Source organism: Chaetura pelagica, unplaced genomic scaffold (genome assembly GCF_000747805.2).
Source record: "Chaetura pelagica isolate M959 unplaced genomic scaffold, ChaPel_1.0 scaffold620, whole genome shotgun sequence".
Taxonomy (NCBI): domain Eukaryota; kingdom Metazoa; phylum Chordata; class Aves; order Apodiformes; family Apodidae; genus Chaetura; species Chaetura pelagica.
Genome location: NW_009951928.1, coordinates 13,694 through 30,534, shown reverse-complemented (window position 1 = coordinate 30,534; position 16,841 = coordinate 13,694). Strand labels below are relative to the sequence as shown.

The following is a 16,841-nucleotide window of genomic DNA, read 5'->3' as shown; positions in this document are numbered from 1 at the left end:
TCCCTACACCACCTGTCCTCCACCACGGGCAGGAGGATACCCAAGAAAGCCCCAAGAGCCAAAATCACTGGTGCTTTCCCCCTCATCAGCCTTGCAGCAAAGAGCCACAGAGTCTGCAAGACCACGTAGAGAAAGCAGAATCACAAATTAATCACATCACACTGTGAGTAAGTCATATTTAAAGCCAGCACAAAATTCACTATGCCCTTCTGTGAAGCCCAAGGGAGGTGGTGCCTGTGTCTCTGGAACAGGAGGGAAGCGTGGGGACTAGAGGGACAGGGGAAAGCCCTGTCAGGGCAGGAGGGATGGGGGCATCCTGCTGGCCTGCTCTCTAGCAGATGAAGATGAAGATAACATCCATACCGAAGTTCAGGATAAACGTTTTCCAGGTACCATTTGAAGCTGTGGCATTTCAACCTCTTCCGCAGTTCCACTCTGCTCTGGATGCTGTTGGAAAAAAATCTCATAGACATACAATGGAAATAATGAAGGTGATCCTCAATGCACCAGAAAAGGAAATCTGGAAGAAGCCCAATAGTTATGCACAGACAGCAAACACAAGAGCATCAGTCACTCGGTTTTCTGCTATGTGCTGCATGAGCTGAGTCAATCATTTTTACGTCTGTCTCTTTGGAGTTCTCACTTGGTAAAATGGCATAATGATGACATATTGACACTTTAACAAGGAGTTTGGAGTGTGGTGGATAAAAGGTTCATGGAAATGTACAGTAACATAAATTATTAGTAAATATATGTATGCTATCTACTATAAGCAATAAGCATTAATTCAATATATTAATGTACTAGGAAATTAATATATGCTATTATAAGTTACTCTTGGTTTACAGCACTACAGAAGGCCTTGATTCACAAGAGCCCCTAAATACCTCTTTAAGTCAGCAGAAGTTAACCATACAGCAAAATACTTTTTTCTTTTCCTAACCAGGGTCAAATTTCTGCTGAGGGATCATGCTGCACATTTTCAAACTCCAGCCTCCATCTGTGAATAAAATAAGCAGGGACATCTCCAACTAGACCAGACTGCTCAGAGCCCCATAAAGCCTGACCTTGAATGTCTCCAGGGATGGGGCCTCCACCACCTCTCTAGGAAACCTGTTCCAGTGGCGAAATCCACCAGGATTTCAATTTATTTCCCTTATAAATGGAAGAATAGTCAGAAGGAATTTGCGGTTGGATTTGGAACCCACTGTGGTCCAAAGGAAACCTTCTAAAGAAAGGAAGAGCATATGAAAATGAGAAATTAACAAAAATATGTACTGACCTCCCTGGTGGGGAAGCATTCCTGACTGTTCACAGAATGAATGGCAAACTCCCTGAACACAAAGCACTTTCCGATAAAGTCTTAGTGGAGTCAAAATTAGATTATCTTCCCTCAGCCCCTCAGCTGCCAGCAAGACCCGTGGACTCCCCTCCCCAAACTCCACTCTGGGACCAGAAGTCCCTCTACTTGTCAAGACCAGACATAGGCAGAGGGGATTTTCCCGCACTGCCATTCAGTTAATCCCAGTTAATTCACTGCGATAAACTAGCACCGCATATAAACTAGCTGTTTATACATTTCATTGCTGTGCTCACAGCATCTGCCTATCATTTGGTTGAGCATTAATACAGAAACAATGTAGGCGGGTTTCTGCAGCAGAGACATGTCACAGTGAACACCCGCTGCAGCAGGGAAAGCACAGACAGGGCACAGAGAGAGCACATCAAGCAAAGAAAGACACTTACTTTCCATAAGGTCTCCCCTGGGCTGCAGGACGAGCTGCATAGTAGTACTGCTTGAATTCATCCATCCACACCTCTGCTGTGCGCTTGGTGTTTCTAAAAGAGGCAACAAAAGAAAGATGAAACCAAGGAAATCTCTAAAGTGACATTTTCTGAAACGCATCAACAAATTCAACCAGCTCTCGTCCCACCCTCAATTTGGACTTTGGCTCCACTCAAACCACCTTTGAGCCAGCCCACTTTTCACTACTAGTGGAGGTACTCCTTCTCCTCATTACTCCAGGGGCCGAACACAGCAAGCCAAAGCTTGGGTGAAGAATTCACTATTTCAAACTCACCTGGATGCTTTGCATCCACCAGACTCACAACAGATGCTCCTCTGGAGTGTCATCTCCCAGACAGGCATGCCTGGTGTTTTATTTAGTGGCTGGATGGAACTCTGAAAAGCAATGCTAAATTTGCCAAAGATTGAAGGAAAATATTTCCACTGTGTCAATCTCGTATGGATTCTCCTCCTTTGCACCCCTAGATTTCACTGAGGGAAAACCTAAAATGTTGTACCACTAAAAACTAAAGTGTTGTGGCCATAGTGTTGTAGCATAAATGTCAGTCTTCCACATCAGTCACATGTCTGCATAAGGTTTATGAACTTCAGAAAGTCTTCTGTTAGATTCAGATGACTCTAAATCTCCTTGCAAATGGCTTTGTTGTTCCATGCCTATCTGCCTATCCCTGCCCAGGTCTGGGGAGTCCTACAAGCTCCTACTCCAAGGCAGACCAGTGCCTCCAAGGTATTGCTATCTGCCACTGGGCTGCTGGTGCCACAGGACAGGCTCCGACACAGCCAAATCCCACACAGCCAGAACAGGAGATAGTCTGCACATGAACCCAGCACAACACTGGAGCCTAAGATGTGTCTTGCACTGAAGAAGAGGCTGTGTGGGAAAAAAAAGAATCAGTATCTGGCAGAAAGATGGACATATTTTGTGTTAACATCTCTGTTTAAACAGATACCAAACAGGTACCACATAGTCTCAAGTTGCTGGAAGCTGCTTCTCCTCTCTGTCTAAGTTTAAGGCTGATAGATACCATAAAGTTACTAAAATCCCAGTTCCTAATGCCTACAGATGTGTTTCTCCAGAATGCTTTTCAGTCCCTTGCTGATTCATAGTGCTTTCTGTTCTCTTCTTAGTGTTCACTGTAATAGTTTAAGTGCTCTTAGAAATGCTAGTCAGTGTCTAAATCGACCTAAGAAAACACCAAGCTGTGTGGTGTGGCCAACAGCCCAGAGGAGAAGAACTTTGGGGTGTCGGTTGATGAAAAGCTCAACATGAGCAAGCAATGTGCACTTGCAGCCTAGAAAGGCAACTGTATCCTGGGTTGCATCAAAAGAAGCATGGCAAGCAGGTGAGAGGAAGTGAATCTCCCTCTTCACTCTGCTCTTGTGAGACTCCACCAGGAGTACTGTGGCGTTCTGTGGAGTACTCTGGAGCCCCCAGCATAAGAAGGATATGGACCTGCTGCAGCAAGTCCAAAGGAAGCCCACAAAGATGATCAGAGTGCTGGAGCACCTTTCCTAGGAAGACAGGCTGAGACAGTTGGTGTTGTTCAGCCTGGAGATGAGAAGGCCCGGGGCCTTAGAGTACCTAAGAAGGGGCTACAGGAAAGCTGGGGTGGGACTTTTTACCAGGGCATGTAGTGATAGAACAAGTGAGGATGGCTTCAAATTGAGAGGCTAGACTTAGATTAGATATTAGGAAGAAACTATCGACTGTGATGGTGGTGAGATACTGGAACAGATTACCCTCAGAGGTTGTGGCTGCCCCCTTGGAAGTGTCCGGTCGTAAGCCTCAGTGAGGAGATGCACTAAAATAAAGGCTTTTCTTTACAGCTGTCTCTGTGCTGTTCATAGTTGTGAGACCATAATACACAGAGAAGAAAGTGGCAGCAGGTCTAAAGATGAGTAATAGCATTTATTTTAGATTGCATGCGGTATTTGTAGAGGACTGTGATGGCAGTGTAGTAAAGCACCTTGCAGTGGGTCAGTGAGATTTAACAAGTCAGTTTTGCAGATGTCTCAAACCAGGTCTGGGGTAGTTAATGTGATAGATAAAAGGCTGTACTGTCAAAAGGTTGGGACACTTCCCCCGTGAAGAAAGAGCGAGAGTTGGAGTTGGTCAGCTTGGAGAAGCCTCCGGGGAGACCTTATTGCAGCCTTTCAATATACAAATGGAGCATGGTGAAAGACTTTCTACCAGGGACTGTAGTGGCAGGACAAGGGCAAATGGTTTTAAACTGAAAGAGGCTAGACTTAGATTGGACATAAGCCATTTCTTACAATGAGGATGGTGCCAAGATGCTGGAAGAGGTTGCCCAGAGAAGTTTTGGATGCCCCATCACCGGACGTGTTGAAGGTCAGGTTGGATGGGGCTTTGTGCAACCTGGTCTAATGGGAGGTGTCCTTGTGCATACAGGTGACTGGAACTAGATGATCTTTGAGATCTCTTCCAACTATGATCCTCCAAATTCTATGATCCTCTTACCCAGTTGTGCAGGGCTTTTCTCACTGGATTCCTGATCTCATTCAGGTTTACAAGAAATACTGGGATAAATGCCAACCCTCACACCTGGATGGTGGTTTAGACCTCCCTGAAGCCTCCATGGGCCTGTGCTTGAGGCGCAGCCACAAGAGCTGGGCCCATTCAAGCGCTTCTTTGCTTCTCCTGCAGATGATGCAATACAGAAACTGCCCTTTCACTCAAGTTCACAGTGACTCTTGACAGTGGAGATTCTGCTGCATCCCAGTTTGATCTGTAGGAGTCTTATTTCACTATTGAAAACAAGAGCCCTCCTTGTCACTCTCAAATTTTTGCCCTCCTCCTTGATGCCAGCAATGTGTTGTGCCCTTCATTGCTGTCATTTTGAAGCAAGGTGACAGATCCTCTTTCTGACCCTCATGCTGTTCAAAATGGTGTATTAGACATAACAGTGAGACGTAATTTGCACTTCCCCAGTTCAGTGTCTCATGTAAAGTGTGGGGAAGCTGCAGGGAGCCCTGGGAAGGGGTACCCCCCCTGCAGGTGCTGCGTCTTCACAATTAATGCTGTTGGCTCTTTATAACTCTGGGGAAGCCATACTATAAGGGATGTCTGGTGTGTAAACACACACCGATGCTGCTTAGCTGAGAAGCAACCCTGCGTCAATTGTAAGTGCCCCTGGTGTTTTTCTGTGTTATTTACTTAATGCACAAGCTTCAGCTTCATGCTCTAAATAAAGGAGGAAATGTTTCCTGACTTCACTACCTGTTCCCATCATCTTTCCTGTGCTGATTTCCACTGCTGGATTGCCTCTTTCCTTGCCTGCTCTTCCCAGGATCTTAGCCCGTTTCATCCAGCCATTTCAGTACCTGATTCAGTCTATGTTCCTACATGTGAGGATAGGACCCCTTCAGCTGGGACACCTGGCAGTTCCTTCAGTACCCCCACTAGCAAGGTGCAGCCCATTGCCTGCTGCAGCCACTAGCCTGGAGGCAAAGCCACCCACTCTGGCACACTGCTTGGCTCCCCTCCCTGAGAGGCATCAGTAACCAAACTTTCTGAGCCATGCTCAGTCCCCAGCTAAGGTCACTGAGTACTGACAGACATTGCTGGCAGCCTGATTTCAGGTCATTATAAATATGTTCTGATGACCTTAGGGTCTAAAACCTTTTGCTACTACAGCAGCTAAGGCTCAGGGAGATGCTGGGGCCATCCCTCTACTTCTGTGATGATGAAAGGTACCATGTAAGTGTCCTATTTTTGTCATATTCTCAACACTGTAGAAATGCTAAGGGAGAGTCATAATGGCTTGCTTTTCTTTGGCTCAAGAGATTTCTGCCCAGGGATATTTCAAAATTTTCCAAGCACACTTTCCTCCCCATCTTCTCTGCTCCCCCTCCCAACAAGGCAGCCTTATTCCACCTCATAAAAACTAAGCAAGCACAAAACACTTACTTAATGTATGTATTGGCATTTCCCTCTGGAAAGATGTACGGATGTTTCTTCCGGAAGACATGTCCAACACGACTGCAGGGGATGATTTCCAGGCTCCCTCCACACATCCACACACGGAAAGAGATTTCTACAAGAAACACAGCTGCAGTATTTTGTCTTTCTGTCCTAGAGAAGGCTGGATCCTGGTATTAACTCTCACTTCCTCCTCTGCCACATTAAACTGGGGTAAATCAATTACCAGAGGGGAGTCTCCTTAAAAATGTATTTCAAAGCTTCTTGAAAACTGCTTGAAATCAGGGCACTTGAAAGCTGTCTGTAGTACAGCAGGTGCCATCACAATGACAAGAGCGAGATTGTAAATAGGCCCCTTTTCATGCAGCCCTGCCTACATCACAGAACCCTCTTGCCTGTTTTGCGCTCCCATCATTACTTCCACACTGCCTATTTCAGAGTCACTTCCCTACAAAGGGCTGTCAAATTCACCAGGAGAGGCCATGAATTCTGTTTCTTAATGATGACAATGGTCATTATGAATCCACTCTTGATTCTGCAAAGTGGACAGAGAGCTGTGCATCCAACAACTGTACCAAAGGGGAGAGGAGCTTACCCTGCCCAGCATATACTGTAGGCCATGAGCACCGATGTTGCAGACCAATAAGGCACACACCTTCACACAATCAAAGCTCGGTCGTGGAAGCAATTATCCCAAAAATCTAGATAGGTTGTCAGTATGGGAAATGTTTCCTGGTTGCCTCGAGCTGATCTTTGGGTGATCCACAAGGCCCTTCTGGAAGAAAACAAGCCTGTGGCACAATTGCAACCAGAAGTTATGGGGCTCTTGGCAGGGAGCTGGATTAAAACCTAGCTAGCAAGGTAGGAGAAGTGAGCAGAACAGCTGATCTAATGAGTCCATCTGGTCCTAACGCCTGTGAAGCTATGAATCTGCAGCTATATTGTCAGGCAGTCATGCTTAGTCAGAACCAGCATAGAAAAGAAATAAAATAAAAAAGAAAAGGCTTCTGCTGTTCTTCGCATCCTATTTCATCATCTGTTGACAATCTAGAGCTATACATAGCACATATGATTATGGAGCAAATAATCTTGTGTTATTATGCACCACGCAGAGAACAACCAGGTGATCAGGCCCAGTCAGCATGGGTTTATGAAAGGCAGGTCCTACTTAACGAACCTGATCTCCTTCTATGACAAGATGACCTGCCTGGTGGATGAGGGAAAGGCTGTGGATATTGTCTACCTGGAATTCTGTAAAGGCTTTGACACTGTCTCCCACAGCATTCTCATTAAAAAATGAGCTCATGGCTTGGATGGGCATGCCGTCTGTTTGATAAAACACTGGCTGCCTGGCCAGGTCCAGAGAACAGTGGTGTATGGAGCTAAATCCAGCTGGCAGCCAGTCACAAGCCGAGTTCCTCAGGGCTCAGTGTTGGGACAACTTCTGTTTAACATAATTATCAATTACCTCACAGAATTACAGAAGGCCAATGCCATCCTGCCTTCTATTAGAAATAGTGTGGCAAGCAGGTCTAGGGAAGAGATACTTCCCCTGTACTCAGCATTGGTGAGATCTCACTTTGAGTACTGTGTTCAGTTTTGGGCACCTCAATACAAGAAAGACATCAAGGTGCTGGATCGGGTGCAGAGGAGAGCAACTAGGTTGGTGAAAGGCCTAGAGAACAAGACTTATGATGAGTATCTGAGAGAAATGGGGCTATTTGGTCTAAAGAAAAACAGGCTGAGGGGAGACATTATCACTCTCTACAACTACGTGAAATTACACTGCAGAGAGGTAGGTGCTGGTCTCTTCTCATGAGTAAACAGTGGTAGGACAAGAGGGAAAGGCCTAAAGCTATACCAGGCTTAGGCTGGACATTATGAAAAAAAAAAAATCAGAAAGAGTTGTCAGGCTTTGGAATAGGCTGCCCAGACAGGTGGTTGCATCACCATCCCTGGATGCATTTAAAAGTCATATAGATGTGGTGCTTGGAGATATGGTTTAGGGGTGAACATGGTATAGTAGGGTTAAAGGTTGGACTTGATGATCTTAAAGTTCTTTTCCAACCTAAATGATTATATGAATCTGTGATATCTACTCCAAAATGACAAATTCCTTTTCACTCTCCCTCCTGCCACATTTAATGACAGAAGTGAGACAAGCAGCCACCCATTTTCTTTGCCAGCTCATGCTCAGGCCTCATAAATGCCAGCATAAGAACGACTTGCTCCAGGCCAGATGTGAGCAAGACAAGGTACCTGTGGTGGTAAGTCCATTCTGGCAGTGTGGACAGGACTTCTCCTACTCCAATGGCAGGCACAGCTGGCCCACAAGGCTGCCATCCTTTCAGAAACAACTCACTGCTTCAGGGAGTAAAGTATAATTAGAGCCCAGACCTCCAAAGCACACAAGGCCCAGCCACAAGGTGCACATTGCTGCAGAGGTGGAAGCCAGATTCATGTCACTCCAATCCCTGCTTGCAACACGCCAGCCTGCTCCTGAGCTGTTGGAAATGGGAAGCTGACACAGCTGGAAAGTTCTTTTGCCTTTGATGCCCAGATCCAAAATTCAAAGCTTGAGCCCATCTCCAATAGCTGGCCCTGACAGCAGGGGTCAGCAAAGGCTGGGTTGTAAAGCACAGCAGGAAGTAGCCTTCTTTTCCTGAAATCCCCTTCCCTCCACCACTATGTTTACAGGCAAGAGCTGCAACAGCATCTGGAGCCTCACCACTTTCCACAGTGCTTGGTATTAACAGGCCATTAAAACTTGCCCTTGTGCATGTTCTGATGCTATATGAGGAGAAACCTTAATCACAGCTGCAGGGACATGAGATTACAGCAGGACACAGCTGCTCTAAGCCCTTGCACATGGCTTGTTTTTTTTGCCTGCGTGTCACCATGTCAGTCACCCTGCCAGTGCTGCCAAGTAAGTCAGAAGGGTGTCCAGTGAAGGGAGGCAATGAGCTGAGGAGCTGCAAGCCACAGAATGGCTGTTGCTTTGTACCTTACCCTCCTGTGGTTCTTCTGCTCAGCCCAGGGGAAGTGCAGCTCTCTGAAGTGCTATGAGGGAAAGACCCTGCACTATTCAATCCCTGTCTGCTCTTAATTTAAAGCATAATAAAGAAGTGGGATGAGGTGATCTCTGTGCACTGCAAACCAGAATGAGAACCTAGTGCTGGAAAGGCTGGAGATGGTGAGGAGTCTGAGCTCTCTACTACAGACACATTGCACCCTGAAGACCCTGCTCTGGTCCCAGTAGAAGCAATTAAAGCACAGGTTTCAGCAGGTAGGGATGATCCCTGGAGCTGCAGGAGATGCAGCTTTGAGCCAGGAATGCTTCTGCTCTCAAGGTGATGGGTAAGACAGGAGCTGCCCTGCTGCTAAGCAGACCTGCTCTTTTCTTCTTGCAGTGTCAACCTGCCTAGACCATTCTTCACCTTGTTTCCTTGTGTTGATGCCAGAGGCAGCACACCCAGTGCCTGTGTAGTGAGGACCAGCCTCCTGGGGCATAGCACCAGCAAGGAAAACATGGCGCTACCTAGGATGGGCCATAACCACATGTAAGGAGCACAACACCTGCTGCTGCAGAACATTGGACAAGCTGCCAGGACTGAGCTTTTTGGAGGGCAGGCTATCCTGCCACTGTTGATGACACAGGAGCAGCTCCTGCTGGCTGCTGTCAGAGAAGAGTGAGGAGCAGAGAGAGACAGTGGGTCAGGCACAGGACAGCAGACCCTCTCCTCCTGTCTAGTTCCTTTCTTGAATGCTTTGTTTGGGCCATTGATTGAGGGGGAGAGGTGGGAAAGTTGCTGCTCTCTCCAAGGTTTCTTCAGAGAAGACTCTGCTTTGGATCAGATTGGTGACAAGACACCCACTCACAAACAGAAAGCATAAGGGCCAGAGATCCTACTGCAAGATATAAATAAATAAAATATGCAAGAGGAAAAAGGCATATGAAGGAAACAACTGCGGATGGGTTACTACAAGGCAGAAGCATCTGCTCCCTTGGATGACTGACAGCATTGCTGTAAGCGTTAAGACACAAGATCCTTCCTTCCTTGCTAGTCATATTCCAAAGACGTGTGAGCTATTAAAACCACGTTCTGGTCTGTCTCCCAGACATTAGGTGCCTCCCTCTTCTTTCCTGGGATACAGTCTATTGCTCTGATATGCAGTATCACTATGGCTTCAAAGAGAAAACAGCCCAGCCTGACCCAGCTTCACTTGACATGGGAGACAAGGAACAGGCTGTCACCTCTTTCATGTTTGCATGCAGGAGATTTCTTAATGCCCACTTTGCCCCATGATAATGGGCAGAGGTGACTGAACTTAGGTCAGCTCTTAAATTTTTTTTTATTTTTTTTTCCATGCAGGAAAGATGTCAGGGTCAAAAAGAGCCTGGTAGTGCTCAGCCATCTAGTGATAAAGGAATGGAAAAGCAGTCATTTTGCTTTGCCACCTGCTCACAGCATGTTGATGGAGCTACTGTTTCAGGCACTCTGCAAATTCAGGGAAGCCTTAGTTTATAGATTTGAAATGTTGCCATCGGACAACAGAGTAAGATGCATCTTTGCTTTATTAATGATAAAATAAGATCAGAAACTAATAGGAATATTCTCTCATCTGTTCATAACACCAAAGCTGAAAACTCTATGGTTTAGGGTATTTGCCTATACAAAATCAAAGTGACATTGAAAGAAAGGAGTCCCAAGTACTAACAATTGCTCACTTCCCATCATTCATGTTGTTGGATCCCCTGCTCACTGCAGACTATAACCCATGAATGTGAGGGAAACCATGCAGAGCATTGAAAGTGAAGTCCAAAATGACCTTGTATCCATCTGATATGACTCAGGAAGAGAAGCAAACACAGCAAGGCATAGAAAGAAGAGCGACTTACCAAAGTTCTCCCCACCCCAGATGTCCATGGCACTGTCATATTTCCCCAGGTGATTGAACCAGGCCTTGTTGATCACAAATAGCCCTCCGGCAATGATGGGAGTCCTGCAGAATAGGTAAGGGAAGAGGGGACATACTCTCAAATACTGTTGCAGCACTTGGATGCAGAGAAGCAGCCTTTTACTTTGCCTCCTCCCTCATTAGGACATTACCTATGTGTCTCCTTCTCACCAAACAAGGACAACACACCTCAAAAAGTATCTATGCCTTTCTTTCAGCTTCTGGTGTGGTTTGGGCCCAACACGACAACAAAGGAACAGCCATATGGCAGCTCACTCAACCCGCCTCCTCCCACCCCACCACACACACACTCTGGGATGAGGAGGACAAAGCTCATGCGTTGAGACAAAGGACAAGGAGGGTTCTTCACCAATTAAGGTCCCAGGCAAAACTGACTCAACTTGGGAAAAAATAATTTAATTTCATACTAATCAAACACACACAAGACACAGAAAACACTAAGAGCAGGGCTTGCATATGTTAGCCCATCCCTCTATTCTTCCCAGGTTTCTCTCCCTCCTTCCCCCCAGCAGCACAGGGGGATGGGATTTAGAGTCAGTTCACAGGCTGGTGGTTCATGCTGCTCCTTCCTCCTCAGGGAGAAGGATTCCTTACAGTCCTTCATTGCTTCCCCACGGGGTCCCTCCTATGGGAGAGAGTCCTCCACGAACCTCTCCTTCCTAAGTCCTTCCCATGAGGTTTGGAGCTGCACTAGCATGGGCTTCTCACAGAGTCACACGTTGCTTCAGGAACAGTCACCTCCCCTGGCGCCGGGGTCTTCCAAAGCTGCGTAATCAGAGTCCACTGGCAGCAAATCAGAGTCCACTGGCCACAAAATCCGAGTCCACTGGCCAAGTTCTCCCCTTCTGGCGCCTTCAGGGAATGTTCCACCACGTTCCTCCATGAGTGCAGGGGGACAGCTGCCATTTCACCATGGGTTGCAAGGAAACTTTCACTTGGGCACCTTCTTCTCCTTCTTCCTCACCAGCCATCAGGACCACTCTCCTCCAGCACAGCTCTTCTTTTCCCACTTGCTTCTCTGCTCAGGTGTTACATCAGTTCTTTTGTATGTTAATCACAGAGGCGCATCTATTGTCCCTGTAATGGCTCCTTGGCTGGGTTTGGAGCAGGGGAAGCTTCTCAGCTTCTTACCTGGGGCCCTTCCCCTGCTACCAAAAAACCCGCCAAACTGGGTTTGGTGCTGTCAATCATAAATTGCCTAGCAGTTAATGACTGGCTTATGCAACACGACTCCTACAAACACAAAGTTCACAGCCCTGATTGTACACTTCAGCATCAAAAATACACTTAGCGCTCAGGGGATTATTCACTCAGATGGGCTTTTTGCTGGAAATCAGCCTATTAAGAGCACTATTCCACTGGGGAGGCATAGGCAGAGCCAATTCAGAAGAGCTTTTTAAAAGCCATCACTAGCTGTGTGATCTTTATTTCGAAACACGGTTATTTTTCATTCTTTGGATTAGCTAGGAAAACTGCACAGAGAAGGTTTGTGGAGGTGGGGAGGGCAGGCCCAGAAGATAGCTCAAGGAGACTTTCCATTTACTAGCACAAGTCCTGTCTCCATTCAATTGCAGTAGGCTTGGGAGCAGCTGGGGTGACTGCTGTCCCCAGGTGAGTCCCCACTGTGTCCTGCAAGGGAGAACAACCTGGAACATGAGCCTTCAGGAAGTCAACGAGAGCTCCTGTTAACAACAGCATCCAAAGGAGGAGTACTTTACTCCCCTGTGAGCCTTCTGAGGTCCTGAGCTTCCCCAAACACCGGTTCTCCTCCATGCCACACACTACAGTGCTTCATGGCTAGGGATGCAGACACCAGCTCTCGGCTTGCTGCCAGGAGAGGTTTCCAGCACAATGAGGGACTTCCTTCATTCCATAGCATTGGGACAGATGCTGTTCAGTTTTGCTATCTTGTGCACATCCTGTATGTCTGAGGAGGCTTCAGCAAAGTCTGGGAGAGCAGCACTGATCTGAAAAGGCTGGACTAGACACTATGTTTTATCAAGCTGGCCAAGGACACTACCTTATTTCTAAGTGATAGCTGAGCTGAGAGAAGCAGCAATCTTGAGCATTCGGTTTTTCTCCTAATCACATTCAGCCTCCTTAGTATTACCAAAAGACAAATAACCATAAATATACCCCTTCTACCTCTGTAGCAACCTTCAGACTTTCATGTTGGGAGGTGAAGCTGTACTGCAAAACCCAAGATAGCCAGGAGCTCACTATAGGTATTAGAAGTTCAGAGTTGTACTGGAAGGAACATCACACTGCTGTGGTGCATGGTGACACACATGAGGTCAGATGAGATGCTTGTCCTGCCCCAAGTTCCTCAGCTGCCTCCTTAATCCTCTTGACTTACTTAATGGGTTCAGTGGGATCAAGTCGTTTGGCTTTCTGCTCTGGGGAAAGCTGCTCCCATTTGAAATGCAGACTCCAGTCAAAACCTAAAACCAAAGGAGAGAAATATCATCGGAAAATTAGAAATGGTATGGATTAGGAGGCGATGGAGGCTGCAAAACCATGTTCAATGGAATGTTTTCCCCACTTCCTCTGTGACTTGAGCCTCAGAGATACAGCTCTTGGCAAAAGAGTTCAACAACTAACATATTTTACTACTGCATATGAACAAGAAATAACATATTGCATTACAATTGCCAAGTTCAGCACTCCAGGCAGGAAAAATCAGAATTAAAGCTGCTGCTGAAACCTCACTTTGTCCCCTTGTGTACACCGATACTCATGTATCATGTACTCATGGATACTGCATGCTACAAATAGCACAGACATACTATTAAGTGTTATGGTCTCATCCTCTATTTGTTGCCTAGACAAACCTCACCTCCTCTTGCTGGCAGCCCAGCTTACATTGCTGCCAAGGGAAGCTTTGACATGACCCTTCTTTCATGCTTGACTGCCTTACCCACTGTAGCAAACACTATTCCTCATGCCACGCTTACCTGTCTCTAAAATAGCCTGAATAGCTAGCAGGAAGCACTGAACAGTGCTAATGTGCTTTTTGCAAGAGAGCAGAGGCCAGCTCTGTAGTGCAGAGCCACCAGCTCCTGGGGCCACTGCATGTTCACACCACAGATGTATGCCCACAGGGCATGCATGCAGTTTGGACTTACCTCCTCTGAGGTCTGAGGAAGCTGCCACATAGGCAAAAGTGTCCAAGTTGATGATGTCAATGATAGGGCTGACCACTCGACTGGGATCCTGAAAAGCAGATGAAAAATGACCCATGGCTTCAGATCACACCACTCAAACTGGTCAAGGGATGCCTAAAACTCCTGGAGACACCAGGTGGCTGGAAATCTTGGCGACTTTCAGGTTTCTCAGAGTTGAGTGCCCATCACTGTCTCCTCCTCCTCAGTCATCACATCAGTTCAACCAAGGAACTGATGGAAAAAGCACCAAGTGGCATAGGTATTCCTGGGGGCCTGGGAAGGCAGGCATGCTCTTTCCTGGGAAAGAAGACTGCATGCTGCTTGAGCAAGCACCTATCACTGGCTTCAGATTCACTCGCAGCCTCTCCCTCTGCAGACTGTGTGTGTACTGGGCACTGAACTTCAATGGATGCAAAGCTCTGTCTGCCCTTTGCAAATTCATCAGCATATTCGCTTTCTACTTCCCTTAAATAGTTTTTATTGGATTTCAGAATTCAGGCAACAAACAGGCAGTTGAAATGACAGAGGTAAAACACAAACAAACAGCTTAAATACAAGCATTTTAAAAATGTACAAATTATGGGTATACAGTTTTCCAAGGGTATGAAAGGGTTATAAAGAAAGACCATAATTATTTTTAGTAGTTGGTGGTGATTTATTTAACATCTTGTTATGGACAAAGAGATTATACAAACAGTTATTAAGAAAAATATCTACAGGAGGAAAAGACTCTGACAGCTTTGACTGGTCTCTTATCTCCCTTTCTCTTTAAAAAAAATCCCAAACTCCAATTATAGCTCAAACTTTAATGTTTTACCCTAGCCAAACCAAATAATTTTTTCACATCCATGCAAAGGAAAGCAGCAGAGCACACTTGCTTTCTTGCTCAGAAAATATTTGGTTTAGAAATTAATTTTAACAAAGAAGTATTCAAATGCAGCCTTAGGAAGAAGGAACCGAAGGCCGTGAGCTGGGACCTGGAGTAGTGCTCAGGTTATCCAACTGAGTAGGACAAACAGTTTTTAATTCTATAACAACATCAAGTCAGGAATGTTAATATGATTTTCTTCCAAGTCAAACATCCCACTAGAAGGGCAAGACCTACTGTACCTACGTACCTCACTGAGAAACCCATATTGTGCTTAAGTGCAGTGAGCCTTTCAAACCTCTCATAGCTGCTGCACAATGCCTCCCAAACTGCCCCAGCTCAACATCCTTTAGTTGCCAGAGGGTAGGGGAAAGGTTTCAGGCATCTGCTTTCCACACGGAACACTGCAGGGTAGAGGGTAAAGATCTTATCTAGTAATTTAAAAAATGTCCCTCAAGCATCTTACTGGTGAGCACTTCTAACTAGCTGACACCCTTCCTCAGTTTCAATTGCAGTCCTACTCATTACATGGCACAACTTCCTATAAAATGCCCTTTATGTCTTGGCTGAGTGTCTTACTGCAAAACGCCAGCCTTGAAAAGCGCAACCCTCTTCCTGCTTCACTTAACCTGCCATATTGTGGGGACATCTGTATTTACTCAGCTATTATGAAGCTGGGTCACTACTGGAACCAGTGCTGTTTAACATCTTTGTTGGAAATATGGACAGTGGGATTGAGTGTATCCTCAGCAAGTTTGCTGACGATACCCAGCTGTGTGGTGTGGTTGACACCCAAGAGGGAAGGGACACTATCCAGAGGGACCTTGACAGGCTGGAGAAATGGGCCAGTGCCAACCTCATGAAGTTCAACAAGGCCAAGTGCAAGTTTCTGTGCCTGGGTCAGCATAATCCCAGGCATAAATACAGACTGGGGGGAGAACGGATTGTGAGCATTCCTGAGGAGAAGGACTTGGGAGTGGTACTAGATGAGAAGCTCAACATGAGCCACCAGGGTGTGCTTGCAGCCCAGAGAGCAACTGCATCCTGGGCTTGCATCAAAAGAAGCGTGGCCAGCAGGGCCAGGGAGGTCATTCTGCCCCTCTGCTGTGCTCAGACGCCACCTGGAATACTGCGTACAGTTCTGGTGTCCTCAGCACAAGAAAGATGGAAAGGTTCCAGAGAAAGGTCACCAAGATGATCAAAGGAACACCTCTGCTATGAAGACAGGCTAAAAGAATTGGGGCTGTTCAGCCTAGGGAAGAGAAGGCTCTGGGGAGACCTTGTAGTGGCCTTCCAGTACTTGAAGGGGGCCTACAGGAAAGCTGGGGAGGGGCTTTTCATCTGAGAAGGCAGTTATAGGACAAGGGGTAATGGTTTTAAACTGGGAGAGGGAAGATTTAGGATAGATATTAGGAAGAAAATCTTCACTATAAGGATGGTGAGAAACTGGGTTGCCCAGGGAGGTTGTTGATGCCTCATCCCTGGAGGTTTTCAAGGCCAGGTTGGATGAGGCTTTGTGCAACTTGGTCTAGTGGTAGGGTTCCCTGGTCATGGTAAGCAGGGCGGGAACTTGATAACCTTTAAGGTCCCTTCCAACCTTAACGATTCTAGGATTCTATGATTTCCCACCATGGAAAGCTGCAGGAGTAGCTGCTATGCCCAAGAAGATATGAGATACTGTCGCGATCCGCGACCTATTATATCTCCTTTTTGGAGTGTATTACGTTTATCAGGATTCCACACGTGGGTATTGCCTCACACAGAGGAGACAAGGGCTTGGCCCTGAACTTTTTCGAGTGAATAACTTGCTCAGTGCTTACTAATATTTCCAACGAAATGCACGGTTTATTGTGGGGAAAACAAAGCAATTTGGGGCAGGAGGTTCAAAAGGAGTGATTACAACACATGAAATATATATGGGTACACCTTAGTTACACACCTTATTTACTTATTTAAGTGAGGGAAGGAGGGGGGAGGAATATGCCTGACTCAGTTCCCGTATAGGGTCGCGATTTGTGTGCAGGTAAGACAGGATTATACTTTCCCCTATAAGCTGGGGTAGCCGGAATTGTCTCACCACGC

General features: G+C 46.4%; 1 protein-coding gene across 1 annotated transcript in view; it reads right to left on the bottom strand.

Moving 5' to 3' along the window:
- The window catches only part of GALNT14 (polypeptide N-acetylgalactosaminyltransferase 14), a gene marked incomplete at its 5' end in the record, with an annotated part of 38,836 nt that overhangs the window by 10,521 nt on the left and 11,474 nt on the right, over positions 1 to 16,841 (bottom strand). The window contains 6 exons of the mRNA XM_009996332.1: positions 364 to 447; positions 1,747 to 1,839; positions 5,736 to 5,862; positions 10,648 to 10,751; positions 13,084 to 13,168; positions 13,853 to 13,940. Of these exons, the coding sequence (XP_009994634.1) occupies positions 364 to 447; positions 1,747 to 1,839; positions 5,736 to 5,862; positions 10,648 to 10,751; positions 13,084 to 13,168; positions 13,853 to 13,940 (581 nt within the window). The remainder of the gene's footprint in view (positions 1 to 363; positions 448 to 1,746; positions 1,840 to 5,735; positions 5,863 to 10,647; positions 10,752 to 13,083; positions 13,169 to 13,852; positions 13,941 to 16,841) is intronic.